Raw genomic sequence first — 18,048 nt, 5'->3', positions numbered from 1 at the left:
AGAGGCAAAACTGTTGAAAGTGAGGACATGATAGAGGATTATAAAATTTTGCATGGTGTGGCAAAAGTGGCTAGAGATACGTTTTTCTCCTGCTCTACATAATACTATACCATAATACTACAGCCAACTGGCAGTACATTCCTGACAAGCAAAAGAAAATCCTTCTTCACACAATGCAGGATTCATCTATGAATTTCACTGCCACAAAGCAGGGGGGCACTAGCTTAAACAGGTTGAAAAGAGGACTAGACAGACTCATGGAGGAGGGCTAATGTCTGAATGGCTGGTAGTCAAGATAGCTATAGAAACCCCCAGTTTTACCCAGTTTTAAAGGCAATGCCACTCAATACCAGGTGCCAGGGAATACTGGGAGAGGACTATTGCCTCAGGCCTTCTTGCGGGGTTCCTGGAGGCATTTGGTTGACCCAGGATTCTGGCTCAGGAGGACCTTTGGTCTTATGCAGTAGGGATCTTCAAACGTTCCAAAATTTGCAAGTGAGAAGTACCTATAGCAACGGCACTGTGAAGGATGGGTAAAGAAACAATTCCTGTGCAAACTCTTGAAAGTTCTCATGACAAGGAGTGACTCTACGGGCAGATATGGGCTCTTTTCTTCACTCTCCTGCAGTGCTAACAACTTTATTGATGGCACGTGCAATGATGGGGCCATCTATCATGTCTCCCTTTTCTTCTTCTCCACATATCCAGGCTAATGCCAAGTCCTGCAGTTGCTTACTCTCTTATGTTTTCCAAATTTTTATATGCAGTGAGAACTGAAACTCCTGACCTATGCTCTGGTCATTTCTGCTACTGCAACCTTCTTCCTTCTGGGACTCTCTCTTCTTCAGTCAAATCTAAGTATCTTTGCTCAAGTTATCTCATTCTCTCATTACTACACCACTGCCTGTGTTAGGAGATACACCGAATACTCATCCTCTTCCATAACCTTAAAGTTCTTAGTCTTCATATTTAAGGCTTCCTAACTTTTCTGGTATCTCCGCTTCTTACTTCCTCAACTCCCTGGAAGCTGTTCCATTACTCATCTTTGTTTCCTTGTTCTGCTCTTTCCTTTGAGAAATCTGCTAAGCTGGTTAGTATAGCCTCATTGCCTCTCCACCTGATAAACTGCGACCCGCTTAACCTTCCAATCCCTTATTAGGATGTGCACATTAACCAGAACCACCACCCCACCAAATGATGAAACTCTCCCAGGGAGAGTTGCTCTTTTAGTAGATTTTAAAAAACTCTTGTGGGCTGTGTTGTATCTTGGATGGCTGTGGATGCATACCTTCAAAAGTCCAGTGACAAGACACACTCCAAAAATATAAAAGTTTGTCTCATGGCCCTCTAAGCTATCAGCATTTAATATGATATTATGACCGATGGCCTGGAGAAAATAAATCCTGCCTTTAATAAGTGACAATTTTGTTCTTTAAAATGACAACTATAAAGATTCAAGTATTATCTTTTCCATTTATGCAAATCTTTCTTCCCCAAACATTTAAAGCATCCATTTCCAACAACTGTTGCAAAAAGCAAACAAAAACGGGATTGATATTCCAATTATTATGCTTGCTTAATGAAAACCATGAAGTTCAAACCGAAAGCAAGCAGCAAATGGAAATCTTATGGCAACACAAGATCTTCATTGTTCATAATAAAACAATGAGGCAAAAGTCTTGATGTAGCTGAAGGAGAAGGATTATGCCATGTTGGAATCTTCACTCTCAGCCACCACCGGTTCTGCCTGCTCATCAGAGGTTCTTCTCCCTTTCCTTGAGCCTGATTTCTTTTTCCTTTTCTCTTTTTGTTCCAGGTTTTTCAAAGTAAGTTCTTCGCTCTTCTGGGTGATGTACCTCAGCTAGAAACAGAGAGCTTTATCAGTCACCTTTGGGGCTGAGGATTACCCATTCGGCCATTTTAAAATGAAGACGCTCACACAGTGACTTCCAAAGAGCAGATAATGGCAATGGGATAGCAGCTTATTGGTCATGTGGAGAACGCGCGGGGGGGGGGGGGGGAGTAATTTGTGAACAGAGAACCCACTGAAAGCTCCCATTAGTAAATATTTGACTACAATAGCTCAGTGGTAGAGCACCACCTTTGCATGCAGAAGTTCCCAAGTTTAATCTCTGGCACAGCCAGTTAAAAGGAACAAGTAGCAGGTGATGGGATAAGCCCTCCTCTGCCAGAGTCTTTGGAGAGCTGCTGCCAGTCAGAACAGATAACACTGGACTTCAGGGACAAAACAGTCTGACTTATTGTAAAGCATTTTATTTTCGTAAGTGCAAGTAGGTCTGTGACTTGGTGGCTAGCAGATTCGGGACATTTTTTTAAATTGAGAAATGGGCCCAAAGATCAGAAAGTTACATTAGTAGAAAAGTGTAAGCTAGAGATGTTTGTAGGAGCTTGGCTGAGTGTGTAACTCCCACTGATAAGCCAGCTGCAAAACTACCCAAACATAGCTTGGATGCAAAACCATCCAAAGATAATTTGGCTTGTGTTTATTGATCACTGACAATTTGAAAATAATTTGTTATTAGGCTGACTGAATCTCTTTTCAATTTCCCTCTGTATAAAAACATTTATGACTTTGTTATTGGATTCATCTGTTCTGCAAGGGACAACTCAGAAGCTTATTATTGTATATATATATTTTTTAAAAAATGATTCTTGTGTCTGGTAACCTTTTATCTTACATTTCCAATTGATCCACTATCTTATACTGAGGGATTTTTTTTTATGTTCCTTGTTAAAACTATGAAAAAAAAACCCTCAAAGTATGGAGATGTGGGTTCTATCAGGATACAATGGGGTGTTATAGGCCCTGCCAAAGCTTGTTAATAGCCAAATGAAATCCTATAAAGACCTACCTAGCAATTAAATCCCACTGACCTCAGTAGGACTTACTTCTGAGTAGACAAGTATAGGATTGTGCTGTAAGACTTTTTGGGGGTCAAGTGGGCTGATTATTGGCCTAATGTGGCAGATTCCAATGCCTCCTGGGCCTTTTGCTTGTCTAGTATTGTTCTCCCTCGACTCCCCTATTAGAACACTAATAGCAACCAAGTACAAACAAGGGACTATTAACTGGCACAGTTGTGATCGCAGAGTGTAGAGAGGCGCAACCGTCTTGCTCTTCCTGACAAGATGTTCCATGCTCAATTAAGCTGCACTGCAGCTGTTAGTTCAAGGAGACACAACTCAGCTGCACCCTTTGCCCACCCCCAAACCTCTCTGAAATAGCAACATATTTCGCTGATTGAAGGAGACTTGCCCAGATGAGGTTAAAATTAACAGAAACACACAACATTCAAAGCTCAAGCTCTACTTTTTATGAAGGAACAGCTATATATCCCAGAAAACTTTTTTGCTATAGGGCGGCCTATAAATAACTTGTAATAAATAATATCCTAATAGGCCTTGAGGGTTGAACGCTGCAGCACTATGGACTACCTGCAACCTAGCTCTGAAACCTACTCCAAAACACTGCTCTTCTCACAAACAGAAAAACCCAGACCAGCACTAGATGTTATGGAGTGCGTAACTGCCACTGAGAATAGCAAGCAGCCCAGCAGCTCATAGGAAGCTGCCTTATACCGTGTCAGACCCTTGCTCCATCTAGCCCAGTATTGTCAACACTGACTGGCAGCAGCGGCTCTCCAGGGCTTCAGGCAGGATTCCTTCCTAGCCCTGTCTGGAGAAGCCGGGGATTGAGCCTGGGACGTTCTGCATGCAAAGCAGGGGCTCTACCGCTGAGCTAAAGCCTTTCCCCAGTCCTACTCTTCCTCCTTTGGGTAACGTACAGTAAAACAAAAACAAATCAAGGGATGTCACTTTGCTATGAACTTTTCAACACATGCAGACAGCAACCACTAAAGCAGAGAAAAACTTGCAACGTGATAAAAGGTTGCGTCCTGTATTTGTATTCATAGACGTTGCTAAAGGGGAAAGAGAAGCAGGAGTTGTTTTTGACAGCAGACGTTGCTCTCCAGTAATGTGTCTAGAATCAGTTCTAGAGTCCGAGAACATTTCAGTCACCCAGGACATTGCTGCTGACCTGAACGTCACCACTCTTCAAACAAAACACCTTCAAAAGGAGATTCTAACATGGAATTGCTTAACTAGAATTTATCACGTTTGATGACAGGCTTTCAGGACTCAATCAAGACCAAGCTTATCTCTCTGTCTACGTTTGTTAAATTACTGCAGAAACGTGAGGAAGACAGTGTTATCACCAATAACTGCTGTTGCACACTGTCTCTCTGCTACCTTTGAGCTTTACCTAGAAATGTCACAGATCGTACTTCAATTTCATGGTCATTTGGCACCACTGCTTCCAATTTCCCCCCCAAAAGTGTTATGTGCGCACGCACACACAACGGAGAGATCTGCAAACTGACAATGATACCACATGCATCTGATGAAGTGGGTTCTAGCCCCTGAAAAGTATGCCACAGTAATGAGGAATACCCACATACACATGTCCTGAGGCTACCAAGACACGTTTTTATTACATCTCTCCGCACAGGGTCACAGCTATTTTATTGTAGCTAGAATGCCTGCTGCTCCTGAAGTAATCCAGTGTGTGTGACTACACTTCAGAGAAAAACAAAAAAGGTGTAGAAGGGAACAGGAAAAAGACTTCTAAGGGTGACATCTGAGGGGAAAACAAAACCTAATCCCAAGGAAAAATGTTGCTCCATCAGCAATAGATATTAATTCATTTACAAAAGCATCCTTAGGAAGAAAGGCTTATTCTGAATAAAATAACATGAGAAGAAATCAACGGTTCCATCTCACCAATGAGTTGCTCCTTCTAGCCAAAAGCTTCACATCTTCTACATTAATTGTACTCCGTTTTGCATGCCTGTGTGAAGAAGGAATAAACAAATTATCAAGACACAAGTAGTTTACAGGAAGGTTTACTAGAGCCAGTAGAAGAGGACCTTATAATGCTATCTGTATAGGTGCTTATTTGACTGTGGGACAGCCAAAGCAGTTTCAGTTTGCATTTTAACAGAAGTACTTGCTAAGTTTCACCAGTCTTGAAAAAGCAACCTTGGAGTTGCCATTGATCATGCCTTTGGCTGTTCTCCACATCTTTGGCTTGTCTTAGCTATCTTTTATTGAGGTTGCCCCTCAACCAGCCACAGTCCTGTTCTACTCATTAGCTTTTGCTGACCCTAAATAGTCCCAGATCACTTTCCAGATCTTGCATGAGCAATAGATAAACTCTGTATTCTGACCATACCTCTTGAGAGCCAATGTGGTATAGCGGTTAGAGTGTTGGACTGGACCAGGGAGATCCAGGTTCAAGTCCCCACTAGGCCTTGAAGTTCACTGGTTGACTTTGGGCCAGTCACTGATTCTCAGCCTAACCTACCTCACAGGGTTGTTGTGAGGATAACATGCAAAGGAGGAGGATCCTGTACGCCGCCCTGGACTCCTTGGAGGAAAAGGTGAGGTATAAATGTAACAAATAAATAATAAATTTTAAAAAACGATTCCTGGTCACGTTATCTCTCCCAGGGCTGGCTCAAAGTTCTTTGCTATCCAAGGAATGCAAGTCATCTTTATGTTGCAGAGCATTTGGGGTCACATTCTTGGTACCTGTAGGGAGCCAGCCATTTCTGAAGCAATGTAAGAACGGATACTTACATGCCACTTCTGGAAGTGTCAAGTGCCGTTTGGACTGAGTTGCCCTACACAGCTACCTAGTCTACCTGTATGGCTCAGTCCGCACTGCTTCCTCCCTGCCAAGCCTGCAGTGATCTCTCTCTGCTGTTGCTCTGTCTTCCTGCCTAATCGGTTGCTCCTATGTCACTGGTTCTTTCACTCCAACCTTTTCTATAGCCACTAGGTAGGTAAACATACTGAAGTTTTGGCACAGCAGCAGCATCAGTCCAGCCACTGGGATCCTTGCTTTGCCTGGAAGGAATCCTGATTTTCCCACCTTTCCTATGATAGAATATAGGAAGCTGCCTTAAACTGAACCAGACCCTTGGTCCATCCAGCCCAGTGTTGTCAACACTGACTGGCAGCAGCTCTCCAAGGCTTCAGACAGGAGTCTTTCTCAGCCCTAACTGGAGATGCCGGGGATTGAACCTGGGACCTTCTGCACGCAAAGCAGGGGCTTCGCCACTGAGCTATGCCCCCATCCCCTATCCTTCCTTTGAACAGTGGATCTCAGTGTTCAGAAAATCACGGGACAGAATCCTTCCTGGACTGTACCACTTCACACTGCAAGTAGGTGGGTGGGGGAGCCACATTTCGCAATGCTCCTCCATGTAAAATGAAATCCTTACATATAGAAAACTGGCATATCAGGGAGAAACTAGCTCATCTAGACCAACTCCCTACCTCATATGCTAGTTTTCTTCATGTACAAAAATTTATTTAAACTTTAAAAAATGCATTAAAAATGTGATTCCCCTCCAATTTTGTGTAATGGGCAAAAGTAGATCGAAGTGCCTTTATTTTAATTTTAATTCTATGCTAAAAAAACTGAAAAGGTTACACTACTCCAGCATCTTATCTGTGTTTCTTCAAAGCTTATTGAGACACTCAAACAAAACCATAAATCTTCAAGGGGGAAGGGGTGTAAATTAATCAAACCCTGCAAACAAAATCCAACGAACAAAGCTAGTTGAAGATACCCACTTACTGCTAAAGACCAGGTGCCTTCTGAGTCATCCAAATCCCACTTGATATACTCAATACGTAAAGACACTGATTTAGAACTGCAATTTGCAACAAGTAAATTGACCTCCAATGACCCAGAAGAATGAACATACAAACAGGCAGCCACTGGATGAGAAACAAACCACCTGGAACTTTGAATAGCTGGAAACAGTATACTGGCTAGATGGTCTGATCCTGCAGTGGTCTTAATACTTAAATAAGGAGAACTAACACATAGTATGAGATTATGGAGGTTGTAGGCCAAACATCTGGACAGGCCCAAATTGCCCATACCTGTATTAAAGGGACAGAAGGTGCAGGAGCAGGGATACCTGGAGGACGGCAAGAAAGCAGCAGCAGGAATAGCAAGGGCAAAGGCATGGGTGGAGGTGTACAAGAGCTCTGAAAGTGTCATTGACAAGCATGAACGTGACTAGAGGATTAAGAGAACATTGCAAAACCTCCCAACCCAAGCATAAGCCCATGACATCACTGGACTCTATGGCACGCACAGGATGATGACTTCTGATACCACCTGAAGGGATGCTGAGGCAGCATACTAAGACTATTAAGCTTCTAGTCAGTCAAATGACTGCCTTCTTATGCCACCCCCCTTAAAGGCCTGGTACAAGGAACAGCTTTAATGTAATACAGCTATTAGATAAAATACCAAATAGTACACTAAGAGAGCAATCCTATTTGTTTGTTTGTTTATTTATTTAGAGTATTTTATCTTCAGCCAAAAAGGCTCCCAGGGCAGCTTATAAATAATCAGTAACAATCCCTGCTCTCGGGCTTATAGTCTAAAAGACACAACTTACAAGGAAAAAGGAACAGGGAGGGAAGAGGGGAAAATAGTCTTTCAGTAGGTTGGTGAAATGGCCCTGTTTCGTCAGCACAGCTTGCTGGAATGGGTGCTGCTGGTGACAGGAGTATCCCAGGGACCATAGGATATTGTGGAGTTCTCCCTCTGAGGCCACAGACATTGCTACAACCTCAGGAAGGGAAATCCAAATTCCTCCCCTGCCCCTCCCAGCCACTTGCCTTGGGTGAAGATACAAATGAGGGGGAGGGGAAGCACCGAGGATCCTAAAGCCTCCCAGTTCCGATACTCACGATTCCACTAATCGTGCTCAAAAGCACGTTGAGTGGAATCTCTGCAAGAAGGAGGATGGAGAGGAGATGATCACTTCCATCACTCCTGCTCTCCTGGGCGTCCACAGGGAGAGCACAGGATTTTCAGAGCACTCCATAGACGGCCGCTGGATTGCTCTGTAAAATCCTGACTCAGTGTCAGAATTACATTTGTCCCCTCCCTGCTTAACGCCAGCTGGGGTCAGATAAAACCAGGAGGTTTGGCTAGCTTCATGCCATAAGAATGCGCATAACATTTAACACCATAAGCCCATGTCATCATACCCAGCAGCAATGGGAAGCCTGCAGCTGAGTAGTGAGCAGTTAAAAAGGGAAGGGGCATGGTCACATGGAGGATGCAGAGCATGCTTTAAAGGCGCCTCGAGGCAGATATTTGGAGCCTCTCCCACTATGTTTCTCCACAAGCCACTGATCCGGGCATGCTTCCTAATTGGAAGGAGCAAACCCAGAGCAGTGATGCTTACAGAGACACAGCAAGCAGCCGCCCCTGAAAGATAAGTACTTCTGGCAACCCCCTACTTACAGGTGGCAAAAAGTTTTCAGCCTCCAGAAGTCTAACAGATTCATAAAATAACATCATAGCAATCATTTTGCATTACCGCCAGCTCTAAATCAACTGGCTGTGGGCCCATCATGTGCGAAGCCACCACACGCTCTTCTGAAAAGCTGGAAACAAACCACCTACTCACCCGCTCTTCAAGGGGCTCTATTTGTGGCTACAAGCTACTAACAAAAGGAGACCTTCTGACGGTGGTGTGCTGTGGTTTAGGCATACACCTGCATGCAATTACATGAGGCAGAACACAATCCACCCACAAGGCTGCTCTTGGGAGGCAAGAGCTGACACAAAGGCTTCATTATCCTCCAGGCAATTTCCTTTTTTGTCTGTGTTGTGTAGATACATTTTTCTGCTTTATACTGGCTTCCAGAGCAATTCTGAGAGTAAAATAGGCGGAAGAAAAATCTGCCAAAGAATCCAGGGTCCTTGAGAGCTATTCTCATTCAACATGCAACCAGTTTTTGAGCCAATTACTCAAATGAGTTTCAGAAGAACAGGAGGCTGAGGTTGAGGATGCTTACAGGTTCAAATAAACACCCTGCATTCAGACTACAAAATAATAGACTCTTAACCCCAAAAGAACACAAATGCTGAATCAAGGCTGTATTCTCAAATGAGTATTAGCTGGATTATAGGAAAAGCAAGGAGAGGGAGAAAAACTTGCGTAAAACTTCTCCCCAGACAAAGAAGCACAATGTCTTGTTTTAAGTACTACGTCTTTTTCAGATAGTACTTACCTAGCAAACATTTCAAGGTCTTTTGCAAAAATGTCTGAAAATAAAAATGAAAGAATTATCAAATTTCTTTTCTGCCCCTAGTTTGGAAAGCAAGGACAATTTCTGTTGCTAACAATGAGGCATCTTTCAGATTTTGTTTAAAAGTTTCACAAGGTATATTATAATATGGGTTCCAGTATTATAAATGTGTCTATTTGGAAGTAAGTCCTTCTGTGCTCAATGGAACCTATTCCTCAGTAAGTGGGATTAAGGGTAAAGCTGTAGCCTTAGAGCAGAGCTTTCCAAACTGTGTGCCGCGACACATTAGTGTGTCGGCGGCAGTGTGTAGCGCGAAATGCAGAAAATTGCGCGGAAGGGCACCGCGGAGCTCCCTTACTTGTGTTTGCTTCCCTTGGCCCCTCTCCCGGAACTTCCTAAAGCAGCTAATGTTAAAGCGGCTTAGCTGCTAAGGCTTAGCAGCTAAGGCTTAGGTGCTTTAACATTAGCTGCTTTAGGATCATGTGGCATCTTGACGTAGGACGCACGTGACCGGCGGTGTCGGAGCGGTACAGCGAGGAGCGTGGTAACGCTGGCTGCACGAGGAGTGTGGAGAATTCGAAGTTAGCGGAGCAATTAGTTGAGCAATGTGCAATCAGCTCGGGCGAGAGTCTTCCCCGCATCCTCAGTGCGGCTGCAGGGCAGCGGGGGAGAACAACGGCCCGCTGGACGCCCCCAGAGCAGGGAGGGCTGTGCCAGGCAGGCGAGGAGCTTCGAGCCTGCGCTCCCCAGAAAGGCAGAGGCACGGGGCGAAATGAGGTGAAGGGAGGCGCTGCCCTGGGAGCAGAGCTCGGCCAACGCCAGCATGGAGAAGTGGCAGCGGCCACCAGCCCTGCGTGGTTTCGGGCGTGCCCTTCGCAGACTTCTGCACCGTGCTGCCGCGCGGCCAGGCCAGAGTAACACGCAGGTGGAAACGCAGACTGGGACTGCACTGAGCGGGCTGTCCACCATCTTGGCCAGTCGGAACGGAGCTCAGTGGAGGCCAGAAGCCTCAGAATCCACGTGCTCCATCACCCGGGCGAGCGCAGCTGCAGGCTGTCACCCAGTCAACCCACCTGCTGCTGGCTGAAGGGAGGCCACCCTCCCAAACCCAATGTGGCACACAGCAAGCCACCCACCACATGGCACTTATGATTTGATTTCTGCCATTTATTTTCAACAATGGCAAAGTTAAAGACACTGAAACGTGGAAGCTTAAAAATGCTTGATGACGAAATGCGAGTGTCTTTATCTAATATTCCACCAAATATTGAAAAGCTGTGTTCATCCCATCAACCTCATACATCCCATTAAAATGGTAGTTATTGGTGTTATTCAACTTTTTTAAATTCTTGCACATATTTACATACTGTTACTCATAAATGACAGCAATGTATATTATTATCTTACAAATCATATTTTTAAAAATATAAATGAAAGGTTTTCTATCCCCATACATTTCATTATTACAATTTATGTATGTGTCCGTATCTCTTATAACGGGTTAGTTTAACCTCCAGTTTGCTAGTAAAACTGAATTACCACGTCACGAAATGATGCATGTCTAAAAAGTGTGTCACCAACATGAAAAGTTTGGAAAGCTCTGCCTTAGAGAGACGTCTGTCTGTTGGAGAATTGATAATCGACCTGGTTCACATGTAACAGGCTGAGTATGGATTGTTGCTGATTCGTGGGTTGTCATTATATGCGAACCCTGCGCTATGATTTAACTATGGACTGTTAACCAAAAACAACCCAGAGTTCACAACCCAACAGACCATGAGTTCTCTTCCTGAGTTGTTGATGGTTACTTTTATTTATTTATTACATTTCTATACCACGCAATAGCCGAAGCTCTCTGGGCAGTTCACAAAAATTAAAACCATAAAATACAACATAAGATAGAATATAAAAGTTTAAACATTTAAAACTATAGTATAAAATGAAAGTAAAAATCAAAATAAAATCTAGCAGCAATGCAAAGATTTAAAATACAGGGAGGGAGCAATCCTATGGCCACTAGTCAATCGCTAGATGGCCATAGGGTATGTGGGTTTCTGGTAGGGATGTCAGAGAATTCCGCCACGGATCTCGGTGAGGCCAAATGCCAGTGCATTCAGCCCCCCGAAATCTGTGGCGGAACGGCCTGCCACCCCCCCGCGGATCCCCCCCAGGACGAGAATTACCTGGGGTGGATCTTCCGGGTGGCGGCAGCTCCAGCGGCAGCCGGTCTCCTGACCAGCTGCCGCCGCTGCCACCATTTCCAGGCTTGTGGGGGGGGGGGGGGGGGAGATGTGATAGGCTACGTAAAGATTTACGTAGCCTATCATGGCTAGGTTTAAAAAAAAAGAAAAAAAAGACGTGATAGGCTACGTAAATCTTTACGTAGCCTATCATGGTTGGGGGTGGGTTTAAAAAAAAAACGCGTACGCAAATGGCGGCGGCTATGGCCGCCGCCATTTGCATTCCTTCTTTTTGGCCATCTTAATCTACATAAATATTTACGTAGACTACGACGGCGAAAATCAAGGGGAACGTAAATAGCGTAGCGGGCGCTATTTGCGTCCCTTTTTCATTCACCGTTTTAGCCTACGTAAATCTTTACGTAGGCTAAAACGGGGAATCAAAAGGGGACGCAAATGGTGCCCGCTATGCTATTTGCGTTCCCCTTGATTTTCGCCGTCATAGTCTACGTAAATATTTACGTAGATTAAGACGGTAAAAAGAAGGAACGCAAATGGCGGCGGCCATAGCCGCCGCCAATTGCATACACGTTTTTGTTTTGTTTTTTACCCAGAGCCCTCCGCGGCCGGAAATCCAGCTGCGGATGGCTCTGGCCTGGCCAGGCCGGGCCGGGCCGGCTGCTCCGTGGAGCACAGCCGGCCGTTCAAGGATTCCAGGGGGGAAAGACAGAGCGCCCCACCACCACCATCAACATAATCCGCGAAAAGTAAGTCACTTTCGTACATCCCTAGTTTCCGGGAACCAATCTCAGAGCCCGCGCTCTGAGGTTGATTCCTGGAGAACTGACCTTCCCCCCTTTCTGCGCTGCCTGCGGCTCCATGCTCAGAAGAGGGGCATGGAGCGCCCAAAATGGGATGTTCTGGGGCAGGGAAGGCGGAAATGCTGGTACGACACATCCTATGTGTCGTCCGGCAGCCTCCTCCCTTGCTCCACCTTCCTGTGGCTAGACAGCCAAAATCGGCTGTGTAGCCACAAATGCAAGACAGGAGAAGCACAGAGGGAACGATCCCCTCCGTGCTTCTCCTGCCCTGCATTGGATAGGCAGTTGCCTCCGAGTTCGGAGGCGGCCGCCTAGCCCCATAGGACTGCACCCTAAGAGAGTTAAAACAACAGAAACTAAAAGCACAGTCCTATACATGTTTAGATAGAAAAAAGTCCTACAACTCCCAGCATTCCCTAGCCAGCCATGACTAAAATGCCTGGGAAAATAAATACGTCTTCACCTGGTGCCAGAAAGAGCACAATGTAGGCCCCAGGCAAGCCTCTCTGGGAAGCTCATCCCACACTGGGGTGCATACTTAAACTGTAGTGCAGGGTTTGTACATAACAACAACCCACGATTCAACAACAACCCATACTCAACCCATACTCTGGGTTGTTGTTACATCCAAAATAGTTTTGTGTTTCTTGTATGAAACAAAGCTGTCAGTTTGCAGCCCAGATTCTGTGACGGAATGGAAAGTTGTCAATTTGACTGGGATGAAAACTCCATACCAGCTTCAGAGACAGCAATAGCTTTAGGGGCCAAGCTGAGGACTGGGAAGAGATCCCAGGATGCAAGAAAGTTAAGGGAAGGGTATTAAGAGCTGCAAGGTGAATGAACGAAGAAGCTTAGTAATGGGCTGAGAAACAGAAACCTGCCCCCAAGAGCAGGAATTTTTAGGAAAGATTCTGGATCTTATTAACAAAATTACAGGCATTACTGTTTCTATGGACCCAGTATTCCTGGATGATTTGACAGAGTAGTCATTGATTTGAAGGGGTAAATGTCGCAGATATCAATTGGATATAGTATTTTGTTTATCAACCTACTAATCGCAAAAAAATGGCTTCAAAAGCACTTGATACTTAGTTAGCCAAAGTTTGGGAAACGTTGGAATCAATTACACTTTCATATCATTTGCATTTTATGCAGGACAGCATAAAAATTCTTGATTTCTGGAAGGAAAAGGGACTAGAAAACTTTTAAAAAGTGAATGCTGAATTGTGCTCAGAATACCAGAACTCGTATATGTACGGAGCACATACAGCCCTAGAAACATGTTCAAAGTAACAGTTAATTTAGCTTTGAAGAGCAGTGGTGAAGAGTGCACTGTTGTTCAACAGATTACTCAGAACTTGTCTTGTGTACTCCCTCTAGTGCTAGGAAAACAAAAATGATTTAAATCAGTTCTATACATCTTTAATTCCAGTTCTGTTTGTTTTTTTTAAAGCACTGATTCCTGCTACAGACAAATATAGATATGTATAAAATATGCACCATACCACACTGCCTGAAGGTGATCTCAGAAATAGCTGCGATGGCTTGTTTACTAAACTGAGTTTCTTTGTCTTCTGCAACCTCTTCGCAGAGGCACGCAACAGTATAATGAACAGCAGCTTTCAACCTCTGGGAAAACAAAACAAGCTACACAATGCCCCTTGTATACTCACAGGTTGACTCTCATATGCACACTAGGCTTGCGCAACAACTTGTGATCTATCAAACCAAATACTGTGGCTTGTCAACAGCCTAAGAAACCCAGTTTTTGCAGACACAAGTAGCAAAACAAGATAGTTTAAATACACCATGAGGAAAACAGGACTATTTCACGGGAAGTGTTTCAGAAGCATTGCATATGAAATTATTAATCAGGGACCCTGGAATTTTGCAAGCCTCCAAACATACCCAAACAGCATTCAGATCTGCATGGAAGAAAACAATTTATTTTATGGATTTGTTTTCTAAATTTCTGAGTTGCTTTTCAAATAAAAAAAAAAAAAGTCAGCCTCATTAAAAGGGCTTTAAAAAACAACGCAATACAAAACAGTCAAAAACAATCCAGAGGAAAAGGTTGGCCAAAGGTTTCATTCATTAACACAGGAGAGGCTCTCTGCATATACACGATGGCATCCTCTCACTCACCAAGGGAAAAATGACATTTTGTACATGCTCAAGGGCAATTTTGCTACCACTGGTTTCAAGTCTTTAGGACTGCAGTCTAGAAGTTTCTTTTTTAACATCGTACAGCATGAAAAATTTCTTCACCCAAACAATGCGGCTTGCAGAAATTCACTCCCTCTCATTAGCAAAAGGAAGGTACTTTGCACATGCCTACAGGTACCCTCTCACAAAGCAAGGAAAGAATACATTCTGCACAAGCTCAAGGGCACATTTACTCCCTTATTAGCAAGGGGAAGGCACTCTGCATTTGCCCAACAACTACCTCATCGGGGGGGGGATATTCTGCACATGCTCAGGGACACTCTCCCCTCCCAATAGCAAAGGCACTCTGCACGTTCTCACTTTGCAAGAAAGAGGTTGTTTAAGCACTCCATGGATGTAAGCTTTTAACTAGCTTGGACTGGTGGATGTTTTAAAAGGATGCAATTTAGAACTTAATAATACACATGCTTTATTGGCAGGTGTTTGGGTTATTCCTTTTAGTGAATTATTCTCAAGTAAATTGCTGCTATTTTTATATCACCATTGTACTGTCTTGCCCCTTCACTAATTTGCTATTGTTTCTGTATTTACATTTTGTTTCATACTATCACATTCCCCACCCCACCCCGTTAATCATTACATGTTGTTATCTCATATTGTACTTTTCTATTTATATATTGTTCTCACAGCTATATTGCCAAGTCTGCATGTTTATAGCATTTGTCATTAAATCATCTGTTCATTTAGGGGCAATCTTATGCATGTTTAGACAGAAAAAAATCCTACAACTCCCAGCATTCCCCAGCCAGATCTGAGTTGGGAAAAAATATTATTTCATAGAATCACAGAATAGTAGGGTTGGAAGGGGCCTATAAGACCCAACCCCCTGCTCAATGCATTTCACTAACCCTATTATTATTATTATTATTATTATTATTATTATTATTGACATCTGAGGTTGGAAAGTGATATTATAATTATTATTTCACTTCCCCACCATTATTATTATTATTAGTAGTATTGGGATCTGAGGTGGGAAAAAGATATGATGATGATTTCAGTATCCACCTATTATTATTATTAAGATCTGAAGTAGGAAAGTGATATCGTAATTATTATTATTTGACTTCCCCGCCCCAAACCCCACTTCTTCTTCTTGGGATCTGAGGTGGGAAAGTGAGATAGGGTGTGATGAGGATGTCAGGATGTCTGTCTGTCCGGTCTGTCCGTCTGGTCTGTTGGTCCGGTCTGTCCGTCCGGTCGGTCGGGTCGGTCCGGTCTGGTCCGCCCGTCCATTTATTTATTTATTTCAGGGCGCAATCCTATGCATGTTTAGACAGGGAAAAAAGTCCTACAACTCCCAGGAATTGTGGGGCCTTTTTGTAGGACTGGGAATTGTAGGATTTTTTTTCCCCCCCGTCTAAACACGCACAGGATTGTGATCTAAGGGTCCAATCCTATACATGTTTACGAAGTCCAACAACTCCCAACATGGCTGGCCGGGGCATGCTGGGAGCTGTAGGCCTTTTCTCTGCCTAAGCATGCATAGGATTGCGCCCTAAAGGCGCAATCCTATGCATGTTTAGGCAGAGGAAAGGCCTACAACTCCCAGCATGCCCCGGCCAGCAAGGCTAGCTGGGGCATGCTGGGAGCTGTAGGCCTTTTCTCTGCCTCAACATGCATAGGTTTGCACCGTAAAGGCGCAATCCTATGCATGCTTAGGCAGAGGAAAGGCCTACAACTCCCAGCATGCCCCGGCCAGCAAGGCTGGCTGGGGCATGCTGGGCGTCGTAGGCCTTTTCTCCGCCTCAACATGCGTAGGATTGCGCCCTAAGACGATTAAGTCCACGGTCTAAAATCACCTGGCTCCACCGCTGGTCACGCTTTCCCTGCACTAGCAAACGAAAGTTAAAAAGAACGACGACAAAAAACACTCTGCACATGCTCGGATAGGGGCGGGCACATGCTCCTCCCCTGAGGAAGGACGGCTCCAAACGGGGCCTCCCCGCTCGGGGGCCGTATTCAGAACAAGCAGGGCAGCCCGGGCTGAGCCCCCCCAGCCCCCGTACCTGCGCGTCCGTGAGGCGCTCGCCCGGCCCCTCGCCTCCTTTCTGCCCCCGGCCCCGCTCCATGGCGCGGAGGCCTCTGCCGAGGCGGGGCGGAAATGGCGCTCGAGCTGCCCGCCCCGCCCCGCCCCGCCCCGCCTCGCCTCGCGCGAGGACGAGGACGAGGGCGGCCGCGGCGGCTCTGAGGGCGGGGCGGGGCGGGGCGGGGCGAGGCGGGGCGGGGCACGAGAGCGATGCGCGCGGGGAGGGCGGCTCGTGGCTCAGTCGCGGGGGGCCCTGTCCGCCCCCTGACGCTGTGGGGGGCTCGAGATGGGAATTCCTAGCTCACCTCCCCGCCTCAAATCCCACCCATTGTTAGTATTATTTCACCTCCCCGCCTCAAATCCCACCCATTGTTAGTATTATTTCACCTCCCCGCCTCAAATCCCACCCATTGTTAGTATTATTTCACCTCCCCGCCTCAAATCCCACCCATTGTTAGTATTATTTCACCTCCCCGCCTCAAATCCCACCCATTGTTAGTATTATTTCACCTCCCCGCCTCAAATCCCACCCATTGTTAGTATTATTTCACCTCCCCGCCTCGGGTCCCACCCATTGTTAGTATTATTTCACCTCCCCGCCTCGGGTCCCACCCATTGTTAGTATTATTTCACCTCCCCGCCTCGGGTCCCACCCATTGTTAGTATTATTTCACCTCCCCGCCTCGGGTCCCACCCATTGTTAGTATTATTTCACCTCCCCGCCTCGGGTCCCACCCATTGTTAGTATTATTTCACCTCCCCGCCTCGGGTCCCACCCATTGTTAGTATTATTTCACCTCCCCGCCTCGGGTCCCACCCATTGTTAGTATTATTTCACCTCCCCACCATGAATCCCACCTGTTGTTGTTGTTGGTGTTATTATTATTATTATCTGAGGTGGGAAAGTGATTTATTATTGTTGTTACTATTTTATTTCCCCACCTCAAATCCTACTTAATAGGATTTGAGGTGGGAAAGTGATTTGGTATTACTGTGATTATTATTTTGCTTCCCCTCCTCAGATCCCAATTATTATTCCCTCCTCACTTCAAATCCCACCTATTTTTTATTATCATCATCATCATCCCACCTAATATTATTACTGGGATCTGAGGTGGGAAGGTGGTATTATTGTTTTACTTCCCCACCTCTGATCCTGCCTATTATTATTAGTATCTGAGGTGGGAAAGTGATACAGGGTGTGATGGGGATGTCTGTTTATTTTAGGGTGCAATCCTATGCATATTTAGAGAGAGAAAAGCCCTGGAACTCCCAGCATGCCCCAGCCAGTAGGGCTTTCTTTTCTGTCTTAAGGGTGCAATCCTATGCACGTTTATTTACTACTAGCATTTAAATCTGCCTTCCCATGAAAACGGGTCAGTAAAGACCCAGTGCTTGCACAGAAGGAACCTTTCCTTTCCTATTTGCTAAAAAGCCATGGCAGTGCACAACAATTTAAAACAATAAAACTTTGCAACAGTAAAAACAAAACAGCACATTAAAAAAAACCTACACATTTTAAAAGACTAAATTGAAAAGATGAATCTCTTTCTGGGGTGCTTGTGTCTGTGATATTGCCAGGGGAGGGGAGGACTAGTCTTGCGGCCAAACCTGCCTCACACGGCTGTTGTGAGGATAA

General features: G+C 45.0%; 1 protein-coding gene across 1 annotated transcript; it reads right to left on the bottom strand.

Annotated features, from left to right (window-relative positions):
- Window positions 1-1,459: 1,459 nt before the first annotated feature.
- Window positions 1,460-16,522, bottom strand: CENPS (centromere protein S). Its single transcript, XM_084822257.1, has 5 exons — window positions 16,390-16,522; window positions 13,660-13,783; window positions 9,136-9,169; window positions 4,804-4,870; window positions 1,460-1,861 (listed from the first exon to the last, which is right to left on the bottom strand). Exons 1-5 carry the CDS (start codon window positions 16,450-16,452, stop codon window positions 1,703-1,705), a joined length of 447 nt encoding a protein of 148 aa, XP_084678383.1. The 5' UTR covers window positions 16,453-16,522; the 3' UTR covers window positions 1,460-1,702.
- Between the last annotated feature and the right edge of the window lie 1,526 nt (window positions 16,523-18,048).

The sequence above is a fragment of the Heloderma suspectum genome, chromosome 15 (genome assembly GCF_057233095.1).
Source record: "Heloderma suspectum isolate Gila_16-S chromosome 15, 16-S_ref, whole genome shotgun sequence".
Classification (NCBI taxonomy): Eukaryota; Metazoa; Chordata; class Lepidosauria; order Squamata; family Helodermatidae; genus Heloderma; species Heloderma suspectum.
This window is presented reverse-complemented; position numbering and strand designations above follow the sequence as displayed.

Bases quoted from the DNA above. Each gene is read 5' to 3' on its own strand.
- CENPS (XM_084822257.1), bottom strand. From the start codon at position 16,452: ATGGAGCGGGGCCGGGGGCAGAAAGGAGGCGAGGGGCCGGGCGAGCGC. The intron at 13,784-16,389 runs GTACGGGGGCTG...TTGTTTTCCCAG, and splicing joins AGCGCCTCACGGACGCGCAG to AGGTTGAAAGCTGCTGTTCA. The intron at 1,862-4,803 runs GTGAGATGGAAC...CTCTGTTTCTAG, and splicing joins CTAGAAGGAGCAACTCATTG to CTGAGGTACATCACCCAGAA.